This window comes from Pseudorasbora parva, chromosome 1, assembly GCF_024679245.1.
Source record: "Pseudorasbora parva isolate DD20220531a chromosome 1, ASM2467924v1, whole genome shotgun sequence".
Taxonomy (NCBI): Eukaryota; Metazoa; Chordata; class Actinopteri; order Cypriniformes; family Gobionidae; genus Pseudorasbora; species Pseudorasbora parva.
This window is the reverse complement of record NC_090172.1, coordinates 16,494,857-16,512,367: the sequence shown is the minus strand read 5'-3', so window position 1 is coordinate 16,512,367 and position 17,511 is coordinate 16,494,857. Positions and strand designations below refer to the sequence as shown.

The 17,511-nt window shown below is 43.3% G+C and overlaps 2 protein-coding genes across 30 annotated transcripts in view; one reads left to right on the top strand and one right to left on the bottom strand.

The window, feature by feature from the left end:
* Positions 1-17,511, top strand: part of LOC137055698 (receptor-type tyrosine-protein phosphatase delta) — a 633,917-nt gene that overhangs the window by 474,115 nt on the left and 142,291 nt on the right. The window lies entirely within an intron of this gene.
* LOC137083321 (uncharacterized) lies at positions 4,109-9,186 on the bottom strand. 2 transcript variants are annotated; one of them, XM_067449189.1, is made up of 2 exons: positions 7,666-9,186; positions 4,109-4,343 (listed from the first exon to the last, which is right to left on the bottom strand). In XM_067449189.1, the coding sequence occupies exons 1-2, from the start codon at positions 8,779-8,781 to the stop codon at positions 4,341-4,343; spliced, it is 1,119 nt and encodes a 372-aa protein (XP_067305290.1). In that variant the 5' UTR covers positions 8,782-9,186; the 3' UTR covers positions 4,109-4,340. The 2 variants fall into 2 exon arrangements, with proteins under 2 accessions (XP_067305290.1, XP_067305298.1); XM_067449197.1 differs by having other exon boundaries at positions 7,884-9,186.

Here is a 17,511-nt window from a genome sequence, read left to right as displayed (position 1 = left end):
GAGTCAATTTTGAGTACTGCATAATATGAACTGCATGCACTTACTATAGGGTTAAGGTTAGGGTTTGGTTTAGTGTTAGATACTTGCTATAATGCATAATTTACTATAGTAGGTACATGTAGCGTGTAACCATGGCACCTTACAATAAAGTTATACCATCAAAAACTATGATCTATATGTTTCAGTGCTGTTCTGTGCTGTTCTCTGTTTCCGACGTCACGTCCTGAACATCTTGGGTGGTGAAACGTTTGCACATTTTGTAGCTTATGAAAGAAGGAACAGACTTCTGTACAAGAACTCAAAGTACTTCCACTAATTGTTCTTTAAACAACACCCAAACCTATGTATGGACTCTAATGCATGTGTATGTGTGTATACACTGATCAGGCATAATATTATGACCAGTGAAGAGGAAATGATTATCTCTTCATCACGGCACCTGTTAGTGGGTGGGATGTATTAGGCAGCAAGTGAACATTTTGTTCGCAAAATTAATGTGTTAGAAGCAGGAAAAATGGGCAAGCGTACGGTTTTGAGTGAGTTTGACAAGGGCCAAATTGTGATGGCTAGATGACTGGATCAGATCATCTCTGCTGCTCTTGTGGGGTGTTCCTGGTCTGCAGTGTCAGTATCTCAAAGGAAAGAACAGTGGTTAACCGGTGACCGAGCGGCCAAGGCTCATTGATGCACGTGGTCAGCAAAGGCTGGCCTGTGTGGTCTAATCAGACAGACAAGCTACTGTAGCTCAGACTGCTCAAGAAGTTAATGCTGGTTCTGATAGAAATGTGTCAGAATGCACAGTGCATCACAGCTTGTTGCATTTGGGGCTGCATAGCCTCAGACCAGCCAGGGTGCCCATGCTGACCCCTGTCCACCACCGAAAGCGCCAGCAGTGGGCATGTGAGCATCAGACCTGGACCATGGAAGAATAGAACATGACCTGGTCTGATGCATCCTGTTTTCTTTTACATCACGTGGATGGTAAATAAACAAGTCAGATCCATGGAGGCCCCACCTCACAACTTATATATTGAGAGAGATTTTTATAACAAAGGGGGGAAACTAACTTTTAATTTATATATATATATATATATATATATATATATATATATATATATATATATATATATATATATATATATATATATATATATATATATATATATATATATATATATATATATATAACAACTTGGGAAAAACTTTTTTTTTTTGTGGGGATAAGGATTTTTTTTACAAATAAAATATAAGCAATAATAAGAAATTAACATATCAAATTAAATTTACATGTATTTAACGTTGGGATTTGGCCATTGATCAGAAAAATTTAAATGTTTTTCAGTTTTTGAATAACTGAAATGATATGCATTATATTGTATTATATTGACATATAGTTTGTTTTACATTTACAATACATTTTAATAATGAAATATTTTTTAAATATAAATTACACAATTTTAATATAGTATTTATAATTGCATAATAATAATGTTTTTCTATCAAAACACCAAGTTTTAGTTTTTTCTCTCTTTAAGAACTTATTAACTTCAGGATTTTTTTTTTTTTTTTTCACATTTATGTTATTGATCTCTTGGCCAAATGACTGTCTATTGTCTGATTATAGTAAGATATAAAAATACTGAAAAGTGGAAAAAGTCAATCAGGAAATGGACGACTGATTATAGCCAGACAGAAAATCAGAGGACAGCGTTCACATGCGCTCATGTTTGTCATGCCCACAAGCTTTGCACTGTGGCAGCTGTTTTGCCTCTGCTGTTACACACACAAACACACACACACAAACACACACATACACACTCAAGGGCATAGTTTGGTTTGAACACGGGGAGTGGGGTTGGTTGAAGTTTGAACCGTTTTGTTTATTTGATTTTGTGTTAATTTCTTTCTTCAAGATTGTATTTTGTAGTATCATCCACACAACATAATATTATAAGTAAAATTGTAACACAGCTATTACTTAATTGTTTACATAGGATAGGCCTATAAAATATATAATGTATTTTACAACCTCATGCAGTTTGACAGAATGTTCTACTTCTAATTTTCATGGCAAGTCAAACTAACTTTACTTAACATGTTCTTATATTGCAATTATTTTCTAGTAATTTAATAATCAACTTTAGGATCTTGACAGTCATCTCTTGAAATATCTGAAAGCCAAGTTTTTCATATCAGCCATCATTGGAACACATTTTACACAGGAGGAAAACTGATTGTTTGGTCAATAATTCAAGAAGGTCCAGCTCTTGATTCGAACTTGTACTTTCCTTTATGAAAATATACCATAGACATTTGTTACAGTAAGGCTGTATTTGCAGGTAAGACTATTGATGGCTCCTCATCACCATGCTAAGGACAATGCAAACTTTTTTGCAATTTTTTTATTTCACCCTACATTTATATATGTGACCCTACCACAAAAGCAGTCAAAATGTGCATGCGGGGCAACATTGTAATAGGCAAAAATATTTTTAATGGGTCAAAATCGTAGATTTTTCTTTCATACCATATCCATAAAATGCCAAATCATTAGGGTATTGGTTAAAGATCCATGAAGATGTTTTGTACATTTCATATATATATATATATATATATATATATATATATATATATATATATATATATATATATATATATATATATATATATATATATATATATATATATATATATATATATATATATATATAAACATATATTATTAGTAACATGCATTGCTAAGGACTTCATTTGCACAACTTTAAAGGCAATTTTCTCAAAAAACAAAAAATTGTATACTTTTTTTTGCACCCTATTACAAAATAATAGGGTGGATGTATCATTTGTTAGGATATTGTCATATCCTAACAAATGATACATCCATAAAAATAAAAATAAACAAACAAAGCATTTATGACTGGTTTTGTGATACAGGTAACATATTTTAAAAACATGTCAGAGTTTAAATAAAATCTATGATGTAATTAGATTATCTATTATAAATTCAAAAGTTAGTCAAAATGTACCACAGTAAATAGGCCTACAATACACCTTGATACATTCTAGTAAAGGTGGTCATGAATAGTTTAAAAAGCTTTCTAATTTATATTGGCACAAGATGATGTTTTCTCATCTTTGTTTTTCGTTTATTTGGCTGTTTTAGATCATGACTTTCTCTATAGTAATTTAAAGTGGTAAATTAAATGGGTTGCACATTTTACCGTCAGCTTACGCAAATCTTATCACACTTTTGGAGCACGTTGGTGAGTGCAAGTGAGTCTCGCGCCACTCTTGCACAATTACATAAACCAGGCTTCAGTCATATTACGCTGATAATTTGTCCATTCAGTTCATACAGAAAATTATGCTTATTAAAGCTCTGAACAATTTATATAAGTAATTAATAACCTGATTATGTATGTTTCCATTAACCATGTCAGAATTATAGTAACCTTCCCCCACCCCCTACCCCGCAAACCATGCCCCTGCACACACAATCCTTCTTAAAGCGTGAGTGTGATCAGTGCAGCCGTCACATTGATGACTTTGCAGTTAATGAAATTGAACAGCTTTTGTCCCATTGCATTATTGGATTGTTACACACACACACACACACACACACACACACACACACACACACACACACACACACACACACACACACACACACACACACACACACACACACACACACACACACACACACACACACACACACACACACACACACACACACTGGCATTGGACAATTCTCAAGGGGCGTTTCCCATGTCTAGTAATAATCACCTGCATGCAAATTAATTGTCCACTCTGCATGCTAGCTCATAAATATTCATGATGCATATGAGTGCAGCTAATTAGTGATGAACAGAGAGTGCAAATCACCAACACTTTTACGAACACACACATCACTTTCTCGTTGCACATTTGTGTAATACTGTATTTTAAATATTTGCATAGAAGGAATAAGAGAGGTATTTTGTATGCAAGTGTGCTGAAATCCTCACCTTTACTCATGCCTTTTCAAACCTGTCTGACTTTCTTCTGTAGAGCACAAAAGAAAAAAAAAGAAAATAACTGTAGCAAAGTTCGTGAATGGGAGGAAGGAAGAGGACACGGGGGTCGGCTAGACGGTTGTTGCTCTTTTATTTAGTAACTCAATAGTCAAACACACTCAATAGTGTGGCTTCTCTCAGACTCAAAACAATAGCGATCACTTCCGGGTCGGCACTTCCGGCTTCCGGCAACTCAGTCTCTGTAGGGGTTTGGCAACAACCGTCCTGACTTTCTCTCTCCCTGGTCTCTGGTTCCGCTGGTGTTTTATCCCGTCTCCGCGCTCATTACTAGAACAAGAGACAGGTGTTATTAATCTGCGTCCAACCCACTCACTTACCGCTCGTCCCGCGGCCCTCTCTCCCGCTGCAGACCTCGCTGAACCACGCCCCCCTTGCCACATACCCCCACCGCCCGACTCAGGCCGGGGAGCCGTCCGGCCTGCAGCCCCCCCCCCCCCCCCCCCATTTCTGGAGAGGAAATCGGCCACAGCCATCTGAGCACCCGGCCTGTGGACCACCTTGAACTTAAACGGCTGAAGAGCCAGATACCAACGGGTGATCCGCGCGTTGGTATCCTTCATGCGGTGGAGCCACTGGAGAGGAGCGTGGTCTGAACAGAGAGTGAACTCCCGCCCCAGGAGGTAATAGCGGAGAGTGAGAACGGCCCATCTGATGGCCAAACACTCCTTTTCTATGGTGCTGTACTTAGCTTCCCTCTTGGAGAGCTTACGGCTAATGTACAGCACCGGCCGCTCTCCCCCCTCCACCTCCTGGGCCAGGACTGCGCCCAGCCCCCTGTCCGACGCGTCAGTCTGCAACAAGAAAGGGAGAGAAAAGTCAGGGGAGTGTAAGAGCGGCCCGCCACATAGAGCAGCCTTCACTTGGGTAAAAGCCTGTTGACACGGCTCCGTCCACTGGACCGTATCTGGTAGCCCCTTTCTAGTAAGATCAGTCAAAGGGCTGGTGAGGTCCGAATAATTTGGTATAAACCGTCTATAATATCCCGCCAGCCCCAAGAACTGTCTTACCTCCTTTTTGGTCTTGGGCCTCGGACAGGTTGCAATTGCGGCAGTCTTATCAATTTGGGGACGCACCTGCCCATGACCCAAGTGGAAGCCCAGATACCTTACCTCCACCCGCCCAATCGCACACTTCTTCGGATTGGCCGTGAGCCCCGCTCTCCTCAGCGACCTCAGGACCGCCCTCACATGCTGCATATGCCGCTGCCAATCGTGACTATAAATCACTATGTCATCCAGGTACGCAGCAGCATATGCAGCATGGGGACGCAAAATCCTATCCATGAGTCGCTGGAAGGTTGCGGGCGCCCCGAACAAGCCGAAAGGAAGCGTGACAAATTGGTGTAATCCAAACGGCGTGGTGAAAGCTGTTTTTTCCTTGGACAATGGAGACAAGGGGATCTGCCAATAGCCCTTTGTTAAGTCCAGTGTCGAATAAAATCGAGCCGTGCCTAACCGATCAAGCAACTCGTCAACCCGCGGCATTGGATACGCGTCGAATTTCGACACAGCGTTCACCTTGCGGTAGTCCACACAGAACCTGACCGAGCCGTCTGTCTTGGGGACCAAAACGATCGGGCTCGCCCAGTCACTGTTGGACTCCTCGATTACTCCCATGTCGAGCATTGCGCCTAATTCGTCCTGAACTACCTTTTTCTTGTGTTCAGGCAAGCGATACGGCCGGCTGCGAACTACCACGCCCGGCTCGGTCTCGATATGGTGCTGAATCAAGTCGGTACGTCCCGGTAGGGGCGAGAACACGTCAGCGAATTCCGCCTGCAATTTCGATAAATCAGCGAGTTGTAACGGTGAGAGGTGATCTCCCCCAGGGGCCAACGCGACTGATTGCGCTTTAATGCTCGCCTCTGGCCCGAGATCATCCTCTCCCCCGATCACCGTTGCCAACAACACTGATTGCACCTCATTCCATTTTTTTAGCAGATTGAGGTGGTATATTTGACGTGCCCCGTTCCTATCGGATCGTATCACTTCATAATCGAGCTCTCCTATCTGCCGTGCGACCTCAAACGGCCCCTGCCACTTTGACATTAATTTTGAGCTCGACGTTGGGAGTAGAACGAGCACTTTCTCTCCCGGTGTGAATTTGCGTAGTTTAGTACCCCTGTTATATGACCGGCTCTGGCGGTCCTGGGCTTGCAACAAATTCTCCCTAGATAGCCGCCCCAATGTGTGGAGTTTTGTTCGCAAGTCCATGACGTACTGAATTTCGTTTTTGGCCAACGAAGGCCCCTCCTCCCAAGTTTCTCGTAGGACGTCCAGCACCCCCCGTGGCTGCCGACCGTAGAGAAGCTCGAAGGGGGAAAACCCCGTGGAGGCTTGCGGGACCTCGCGCACAGCAAATAAGAGGGGTTCTAACCACCGATCCCAATTTTTGGCGTCTTCCTGTACGAATTTACGGATCATGGATTTAAGAGTGCGATTAAATCGTTCGACCAAGCCGTCTGTTTGTGGGTGATAGACGCTGGTTCGAATGGATTTAATGCCCAATAATCCGTACAATTCGCTTAACGTGCGTGACATAAACGCCGTGCCTTGATCAGTGAGGATTTCCTTCGGAATCCCCACCCGGGAGATTAAACGAAACAGTGCGTCCGCAACACTCTTCGCCGAGATGTTGCGGAGAGCCACTGCTTCCGGATATCGTGTTGCGTAGTCCACGATAACTAGCGCAAAACGATGTCCGCGTGCGGATCGCTCTAATGGCCCGATGAGGTCCATCGCAATTCTCTCGAAGGGGACCTGCATTAATGGAAGGGGGCGCAATGGCGCTTTTGGGGCGGCCAGTGGATTCACCAACTGACATTCCGGACAAGACGCGCACCACCTGCGCACATTGTCATGAATGCCTGGCCAAAAAAATCGGGTCATTAAACGATTCAGCGTGGCCGCCTGTCCCAGGTGGCCCGCCATTGGGTTAGAATGAGCCGCCTGGAAAAGCATTTCCCGGCGGCTCTTTGGTACTAACAGCTGGGTTGTATCTAGCTTTGTCTGAGTGTCTTGGGTCACTCGATACAACCGATCCTTAATTATGGCAAAATATGGATACGAGACAGGCAAGGCAGGTTGGAGAGACTGACCGTCAATCGATCGGACCTGTTGGAAGGCATTTTTGAGGGTCTCATCTTGTGACTGCTCCAGCGGAAAGTCATCGCGGTCCGAGAGAATCAGTCTCTCGACCCCGCTCGGTTCCGCTGAAGCTGTCCTCAAGGGTCCCGTCTCAGTCTCCCCAAGCTGCACTCGCGCCGCCCCCCTCCGAGCCTTTTTCTCCCAAGCGGCATCCGCGCATAACGACCCCAATAACGCCGAAAAGGCGGGCCAATTTGTCCCCAGAATTAGCGGATGCCGGAGATGTGGACTAACCGCCACCTCTACACTATGCTTTTTCCCCCGAAATTGTATCGTGACCGGGACAACCGGATATTCCACCACATCCCCGTGCACACACCGCACCTTAACCACGCGGCTTGTATCCAATGCCCCAGGCTGCATCAGGCTTTGATGGATCGAGGTTTGGTTACATCCTTTGGTTAATCCACCAAGGCCTGATATGTACCCCCCTTGATACTCACAGGAATTTGGTACTCTCCTGCTTGATCGGGGGTGGTCCGCTGGACGTCCGGGATCCGGATCATTGTTCCGATGTCCATCATCGGACATCGGTCCACAAAATGATCCGGATCGCCGCACCGCCAGCAGGCCAGCCCAGGCCTACCCGCCGCCCCGGCGGCGGGGAGTGGGTTGGAGGATGAGCGCGGAAAGGGGGCGGAACCAGAGCCATTGTCACTACCAGCCCCCAGCGGCCCCGCCCCCCTGGGCGGGACCCGCGAACTCCCGGACGGTCCAAGGCCCATCCCACCCCGGCCTCTGGGGGGGACGCGAGGAGGGCCTGGAGGGCGGGACCTGGGGAGAGGGATAGGTCGAGAGAGAGAGAGAGAGGGGGGAGAGAGAGAGGGAGAAGTTAGTGGGGGTTCGCCGACCCCCGGGCACGCCACCAGGTGGTCCTCCGCCAAGTTGATGGCCGTCTCCAGCGACGTGGGCCGGTGGCACTGGACCCACTCGGCGGTCTTCCTGGGGAGCCGAGTGATAAACTGCTCCAGCACCACCAGATCGACAACATGGTCCACGTCGCTGCCGCCGGCCAGAAGCCATCTGCGGCACTCGTCCCGGAGCTGTTGGGCCAACGCGAAGGGTCGACCGGACTCACCGCACTCCAGGGACCGAAAACGCTGACGATGTTGTTCCGGGGTCCGGCCGACCCGCTGAAGGATGGCCTTCTTTAGATCATCGTAGTCCAGGAGGTTCGCGACCGGTAGTTGTTGCGCGGCCGCCTGGGCTTCTCCAGATAGCAGGGGGATGAGGCGCACCGGCCACTGTGCCCGGGGCCACCCGCAGGCCTCCGCGGCTTTCTGGAATAGATCGACGAAGGCCTCCGGGTCGTCTTCCGGCCCCATCTTCTGGAGGGGCACGTGACCCGGTGCGCTGGCCCGTGCGGCGGCCTCGGCGCGGACCTCCCGGTCCATCCAGCTCCGGAACCGCTCGCGGTCCTCTTGCTGGCCTTGGACGATCGCCTCGAAGCGGCGCTCCTGTTCGGTCCGGAGGTCCAGCAACGCCTGGTGGTGTTCTTGGTGGAGGACCGCGAGGGAGTTGATGACATCCGCAAATGGCGTGGCGGAGGGCGTTGTCATGGCGGCGGCACTGTCCTACTTCCTTCCCGGGTTTCGGCACCAGTGTAGCAAAGTTCGTGAATGGGAGGAAGGAAGAGGACACGGGGGTCGGCTAGACGGTTGTTGCTCTTTTATTTAGTAACTCAATAGTCAAACACACTCAATAGTGTGGCTTCTCTCAGACTCAAAACAATAGCGATCACTTCCGGGTCGGCACTTCCGGCTTCCGGCAACTCAGTCTCTGTAGGGGTTTGGCAACAACCGTCCTGACTTTCTCTCTCCCTGGTCTCTGGTTCCGCTGGTGTTTTATCCCGTCTCCGCGCTCATTACTAGAACAAGAGACAGGTGTTATTAATCTGCGTCCAACCCACTCACTTACCGCTCGTCCCGCGGCCCTCTCTCCCGCTGCAGACCTCGCTGAACCACGCCCCCCTTGCCACAATAACCTTCACTCTTTTCCATTTAATTATAATAGATGTGAGCTTAAATGTATAGTTCACAAAAAACTGAAAATTACCCCATGATTTACTCACCCTCAAGCCATCCTAGACATTTATGACGTTCTTCTTTCAGATGAAGACTATCGAAATTATATTAAAATATGTCCTGGCTAATCCTAGCAATATAATGACAGTGGATGGCAGCCCAAAATTTGAAGCCCTAAAAAGTGTATCCATCCATTATAAAAGTAATCCACATGGCTCCGGGGGGTTAATAAAGGCCATCTGAAGCGAGGGAAGCCAGAAGCGAGATATTTTACTTAATAAAGTTTTAAATATGCTTATTTTTTCTTACACAAACCCATCAGTTTGCTTCAGAAGATTTGTATTAATCCCCCAGGGTCACATGGAGCACTTTTATAATGTATGGATACACTTTTTCCTTCACTGCCGTTATAATGCTTAGATTAGCCAGGACATGTTTTAATAGAACTCTGATTGTATTTGTTTGGAATAAGAGTGTATATGCATATATACTTATGATGGCTTGAGGGCGATTCAATTACGGGATCATTTTCATTTTTGGGTAAACTATCACTTTAAAAAAGAAAACATTTCACCATCAACTACTATTTTTATATAAACTCCCTAAAAGAGTAGATGTACAGATTTTCAGTAAACACAGCTTACATTTTAGCCATTTTCACTATGATTCATAATTGCTTTTGCACCATACAAATAACATGAATGATAAAAATAACAGCACTCCATTCTATAGCTTGACAGACCCAGTCTCCATTCACTGCAGTTACTCGGAAAAGAGCGACCGGTGCATTCTTCAAAACATCTCAACATTAGGGGGAGTAAATGATGACAAATATAAACCACAAACAATTTAACAGCTGGCGTCCGTTTAGCTAATAAACGACTAGCACAACAACAGTGCTGTTCTCAGGGACTCATACGTTCAACGAGCAAACTTATAAATAAATAAATAAAATAATAAAATAAAACACGGGATCAATAAACCAACCAGTGAGGCTCTTTCTTCCCCACAGAATGAAAGCAACGGCAATTTCACACTTCCTGAACTGCTGCCGCTCATTATGGGATTTAATTGGCTGAACTATTCCGCCCAGTCAGCCGTGACCATTTGGGCGGAGCAGGAGGCATTTTCACTATTACGTTCCATCAGGGGGTCGTCATGACGATCGCTGGCAAAACACAAACGCACACACACTCCCTCTCTCTTTCTCTGTTCATACTCCATTTGTACCAGATCCAAGATGTATTGATCAGACAGTAATTAAATTGCCCTCTCTCTGTTTGATATAGATTTATAATCGCAGTGTAAATACTCTCATGACATTTCAACATGGCAAACTCAATACTGCTCTCGAAACACGATAATCACTGCACGAGACATTCTTCATCTGTGACATCACAATAAGAGACGGTCAGTTATGTGACTTCAGTGTTTGAACGCTTTTTAAGTGGTTCAGTTTAAAGGCCTGTTAATCATACTGAGACGTGGACCTCCGATGTCAGATAAGATGGAAAAATACAACCTGGTAAACGAGGATCTCTCTAGAAAAACATCTAGATTTCCTAGAAGCCAAGCTCTAATGGTCCAAATAGTTGCGTTCCTCAGGTTTGGTGCTTTAAGCTCTGTCTCACATGACACGCTGAGCTGCTGGAGCATTGGGTAGTCTGCTATATTTTTTTTTTTTTTTTTTTTTTTTTTTTTTGGGCGGTGGACTTTAAAGAAATTAATACATTTATACACTAAGGATGCATTAAATTGATAGAAAGTGACAGTAAAGACATTTATGATGTTACAAACGATAATATTTAAAATAAATGCTGTTCTTTTGAACTTTCTATTCATCAAAGAATCCTGAAAAAAAAAAATTACACAATGTTTTTCAACATTGATAATAATAACAATTATTATCATTGTTGAAAAACATTGTGTTATTGAGCAGCAAATCATCATATGTGACCCTGGACCACAAAACCAGTCATAAGTCTCATGAGTATATTTCTGGAAGTAGCCAACAATACATTGTATGGGTCAAATTTTTCAATTTTACTTTTATGCCAAAAATCATTAGGATATTAAGTAAAGATCATGTTCCATGAATATGTTTTGTAAAGTTCCTACCCTAAATATATATAAAAAATGTTTTATTAGTGTTATTAGATATATGCATTGCTAAGGACTTCCTTTAGACAACTTTAAAAGCAATTTTCTCAATATTTAGATTTTTTTGCACCCTCAGATTCCAGATTTTCAAATAGTTGTATCTAAGCCCAATATTGTCATCATAATATACAACAACATATCCTAACGTCAATAGAAAGCGTATTTATTCAGCTTTCAGATGATGTAGAAATCTTAATAAAAATAAAATAAAAAAAAAAACCTTATGAGGGTCAAATATTAGACATAAAATATATTCAAAAAGAAAACTGTTATTTTTACACTTTAATAATATTTCCTAATATTACTGTTTTTATTTTTATTAAAATAAAAGCAGTGTTGGTGACCATAAGAAACTTCTAAAAACATTAAAAAAATCTTACAGATCAAAAATGTTTGAATGACAGTGTAATTCTAGATGAGTTCTGTCAATACCCATCATTTTGACTTCAGTTGTGCTAATTGCCGGGAAAGGAAAGCGTGTCTTGTTAGACCTCATGATTGTATATTACGTTACATCACATGAATGTATTTGGCAGATGTTTTTACCCTAAGCAACTTACATTGCAAGGTATACATTTTGTCAGTAAATGTATTCCCTGGGAATCCTACCCATGCCCTTGGCATGATGAGGTTGGGCTACAGGAATTCCATTAGCATTAATCCATTTGCAAAATTATTTTCCCTGTGCGTTCAAGGTAAACATTTCATCATGTGTGACTTTTGCTAGACTCTGTAAGACTATACAAATCCTAAGCTATGTCCCAAATGACGCACTATACACTATGCACTTATACGCTATACTTATGTACTCAGCCGTGTAGTGTATGAACTTTACATGGTTATTTTGTCGTTCAACATCGGAATGTGGTAGTGCCTCCCCCTCCACTATGTTATTAAAGCTGTGACAGTTGAGTGCATTAAGTGTCCAACATTCCACACTTCATGTTTTCTGTTAATTTAGTGCATCATCCGGGTGTTTAAAGCGCACTTTTTCTTTACTCACTACTTACACTATTTATACTTAAAAATGTTATAGAACAGGGGCGAGGCTACATAAGGGCCAGTGTGGCACTGGCCCACTCAGATTGACGGCTGGCCCACCCAATCAGAACAGACAAAAAAACAACAACATTGGGATAGCAGAAACGAATATGCCTATGTGACAACACTAATAACTTTAGCACGTACAAAAAGTTTCATTAAAAAATAATTACTGTAGAGCAAAAACATTTTCATATAACTGTTCTACCAAGGTCCACTCAGTTAAACATTTCTGGCCTCGCCACTGTTATAGAATAGTGCACAAGCACGCAATTTGAGACACGGCTCTAGTTTCTGTGAGCTCCACAATAGTGCATTTAGAATGCACAAAGGGGTCACTCATGAGCACTCTTCAGAATGATAAAATGACGTACGGGACTCCCTATGGTCACTGACATTCACCAGCGAAGGCCACAACACTGCAACTTCCACTGTGATCTTGTGATCTGAGGACTGTTGATTTTCTTCAGAGAAACACTCAAATTGACCATCTTCATAAAAAGACTTCTGTGCATACTTATAATTGTACACACACACACACACACACACACACACACACACACACACACACACACACACACACACTCCCTTCTGGCAGTCCTGAAGAGTATTTGTGTGCGTGTGTCCCACTGTGCCACCTCACACAGTCACTTCCCCTCGCCATCTGTGAAACTCCTCTCAGCGAAACCAACACCATTCTTCAGAGTGTGTGCGCAGCTAGTGTTTTCCTTCATTCGTACGTTATACATGGGAAGAGGTTTGTGTGTCTAAACAGACAGGATGAGACTCATTTGTTAGAGGGATGGGAGAGAGAGAGACAGGGAGGGAGAGAGAGAGACAGGGAGGGTGTCAGCATGATAAATGGCATAAATCTAACTGTGAAGACTGTAGGCTAAGAAAAAACGACAGAGCGAGAGAGGAAGAGAAAATGAGGGTAAGAATGAAATGGAAGCCAATTCTTCATCTTCTCTCTTTGTGTCCAGTTGTTTTGTGTGTGTGTGTGTGTGTGTGTGTGTGTGTGTGTGTGTGTGTGTGTGTGTGTGTGTGTGTGTGTGTCTGTGTTTTGTTCTTCTATCCACAACAAGTGAGACAAGTGGTGCTTGATCTGAAGGGAGATCATGTCCTATGATGAGGAAGTATGAAATTGGATGTGTTCTAATCAGGGGTGATCATGCCTATGCCCTACTCCCTCTACATTCAGAGGATAGCTATTCGAAAGCAAGCCAAACGAGTCATTTTTACCATCTCACAAAGGCAAAGCTAATGCTATTCAGTTATACTTGTATGTATCATTGTGTAAAACACTTCTCTTCCCTTTATTAAGATGATAGATCAAAGGAATTAAGTACAGCTGACTTAATTTGCATTGCATCTTGTGCAGGTTTAGAGTTTCTGATGCAGTGTGAAGAATCTTGGGAGTGAAGTGCCCATCAGTTGAACCCCACACAAACGTTGATTTCAAAGGGTCCTTTGAAGTAGTTATTTTTGAGCACTTCTGTTTAGAATGGTTATTCTTTCTTCGAAGTACCCTGGGAAGGCATAATCTATGCCCCTTGGAACACACTTTCTTCAGCATCACGTATTTTTTTGTCTGTGTGTGTTCATTTCTGACAAATTCTTTCATTTAACACACTGGTGGGCCAGTGTGGAGAAGGCCGTTTCACATCAGGCAGGCTCTTATCAATGGACTATCCCAGCCTCCTTTAGCAGGTCACATGGTCAGTTCCAATAAACTCTGCGGAATAAAAGACGAGTGAAATCCTCAGCATTTCTTTTTCTATCAGAGAGCAGGAATGAATAGAAAGGAGAAAAGATAGATCAATAATTAATTATGTCTATTTCTAAAGCATCTATTCAGAGCTAACTGCACCCTGACCAAAGCGTATTTTCCATTTTCATTGAAAAGGAGTTCATTGCTGTTTGTTTTAGAAGGTGTCATTTTTACGGGTGCCAAGATGTCAAATCAGCTTCTTAAGAAGACCCTGTAGTCTGTCACATCTAATAACCATGAAGTACCTCAGGGTTTGGTTCTTGGCCCTCTTCTCTTCTCCATTTACACGACCTGACTGGGCCCAATTATAAAGACACACTGCTAGCTCTGCTTTGCGCTACTGCTGGCCAAATCCTGTTGTGCAGCTACTCCTGTCATTCCAGCCCTACAAAATTCCAGTTAATATATCGGACATCGTATGTCTCCATTTTGTTCTGGAGGAAGGAACATCACCTTGTGATCAACCTTACAAAGACAGAACTCCTTGTTTTCTAAGCCACAACATCACCATACAGCTAGGCTCAACAACTCAAGTTTGCAGACCACATCTCAATGATGTCCTAGTCGTGCTGTGTCATGCATGCACAGCAGTGCGCTGTTGGCATGATTGAACCTCTACAGATGATGATGGCATCTGGATGGTGCATCTGGTCCAACCCATCAATCAACCTTGATCTTCCTCCACTGGCTACTTGTAGAAGCAAACATCAAATTTGAGGCTCTGACAAGGCCCTGAGGACTTCCACTACATCAGCACCCTCCTACTTCAAAGCTTTCTTTAAAGTCTATGTACAATTCTCTGCAGGCAGTAAGTGAATGATGCATGATGTCTACTAGAACCTTCACGTCCACTATCCCCCCTGACCAGCATATGTTTCAAAGCTGTCTCAATGTTTACAATTGCTCACTGGGTTTACCAGTTTGTTCAAGTGGTATTGCAATGGTTTTTGGTGGATCTGTGTAGAGCTAAGAAACCAGATCGCTCGCACCACAGTACCCCCGTGAAGAAGATTTGTACCCGGCAATCCCTTTTCCCCCAGGAACATGATTACTAACGAGGGGGATAAACCCCCAACACCCCCCAACACGACTCCTACCGGGGGTCCCCCAAATTCCCCCACCCCCACCCCCCAACCCCGCTGCTGACCCTGCCCCCCACAGAGGTCACTGAACACTATAGATAATAAGATGGAGACCGAGTGAAGAAGCTAATCAGTATATGGGGATGATGGAAAGAGGCCAGTGTCACACCCCAACTCTTTTCTTCAGAAGGACCTCCTGGGATTTTAATGACTACAGAGAGTCAGGACCTCAGTTTAATATCTCATATGAAGGACAGTGCTTGTTACTGTATAGTGTCCCTGTAATTACTGGGTTGTGAAGACCCACAACAGACCACATGGCGAGCACCCCCCTGCTGACCTTACTAAACCTCTTCCAGCAGCTACCTAGTTTTTCCAAGAGGTCTCCCATCCAGGTACTGACCAGGCTCAGCCCTGCTTAGCATTTGTGGGAAACTTGGGAACAGTGGGTCTTAGGGTGTTTTCACACTTGTTCCTTTTCAGGGGTCTGGGCACGATTCACGTGATTTTTGGCCCATCTGTGAACACATTTCAAACGATCTCAGATCCCTTTAAAATGAACCGAACCGAGACCATCATGGGAGGTGGTCTGGGTACGGTTCAATCTCATTTTATTGTACGGTTCGCTAAAAACACTCAATCTGAACATAAACCGCTCTGGGCTTACTTGATTTTTCTGTTTGTGAATTCCATTGTAGTTTGGTCATCAAAAGACTAACAAATCTCTACGAATTATTAATTCTCAGCTTAAACTTGTTTATTGCAATTTCAACCACTTCCAAAATGTGTGAGAGAGATGCAGTTGCACGCCTTGTCAGTTTAAAATGGTGTTACGAGCGCCTAAAGCACATGCACAGAAGCCATGTCTTTAGCGTCATTTATTTTAAAGTGTCAAAAACACACAAGTTTCACATAAACAGGTGGATTTGTATTAAGTGAATGTAAACATCTGCATTACGAGCCTAATATAAGAATCAGTGGAGCAGCTACAGTGAAGAATATGTAGTTTTATTTTTTTGTGATCATTCCATTTCTTGAATGCTGCTTTTATGCATACCTATACTTTACCCTTAAAAAAGTAAAGTAGTTTAATTAATTTAGATCTTTCTTTTATTATTTTATTGTATTGTTTATTTTTTGTATGCTGATGTTATCATTGCCTTCTGCAATGAAATAAACATTTTTGTGTAAAAAATATAAACTACTTAATTCAACAGCATTTGTAGCAATGTCATTAAAAAAAAAACAATCTTTACAAACAAATATCTTGGTTACTGAGGGACAAACAATGTAAGTCAATGGGATCATTTGAAGACCATAGGGTTAGCCATCAAACACCGAATTGGAATAGATCCAAAAAACAATAGTATGAACACAAAAGGGGTCTGAGTTCACAGTACTATTCAAGTGGACCAAACAGGATCAAAATCCTCTTTTAGGTACAGGGACAGTGTGAACATAAAGAGAACTGGGTCCTTTTTCACTTGGTTCACCTCTTGGTCCACTTAAAGGAGTCTGAGTTTGGTTCTTTTAAAGAGGACCCAAGTGGGAAAACACCCTTAGGCTACACTGTGATGTGGCTGCATTTACCAGCTTTGAGCTTTAGCAACAACACCAGCACGATAGGCTATTTTTGGGAAATTGCACTTTGTTCCTGTCAACATACGTACATTGTCCTTGATCCCATGGTCAGCTGTTGAGGTAAATATTAGTGAGGAGAAAGTTAGTTTACTCTTTTGGAATAACCATGAACTATCACACACAACACACACGCACGCATGCATGCACGCACGCACACGCACACAAACACACACTCAAGGCCAGATCATCAAGCTAAACACACACACGCTGACACAGAATTGAATATTAGGTTGTTCTGTTGTTGGTAGAGGTGTTGGTCAAGTTTGGAGTCTCATCTGCTCTGACCCATATCTGTGCCATCTGTGCCAACAATTTAAAAATTCCTGTTTTTTTTTTGTGTGTGTGTGAAAATCAAGTAAAGATAGAAACACAAATGTCAGACTGTAAAAGTGGCCGGAGGCGTACGTCAATACCTCAACATGAGCAGAGACCTGCGGGGGCTGTGAAGTGACAGTCGCTGTTGCCTGGGGAACCAGGTGATGTCCGTGACCCGCTGCGTGAATCAGAGTCCAAAATCCTTCTGTAAGAGGATCAGCTGTTTTATCAGGTGAAGAGCATGATGGGGAACAT

Coding starts and splice junctions, on each gene's coding strand:
- LOC137083321 (XM_067449189.1), bottom strand. CDS start 8,781: ATGACAACGCCCTCCGCCACGCCATTTGCGGATGTCATCAACTCCCTC.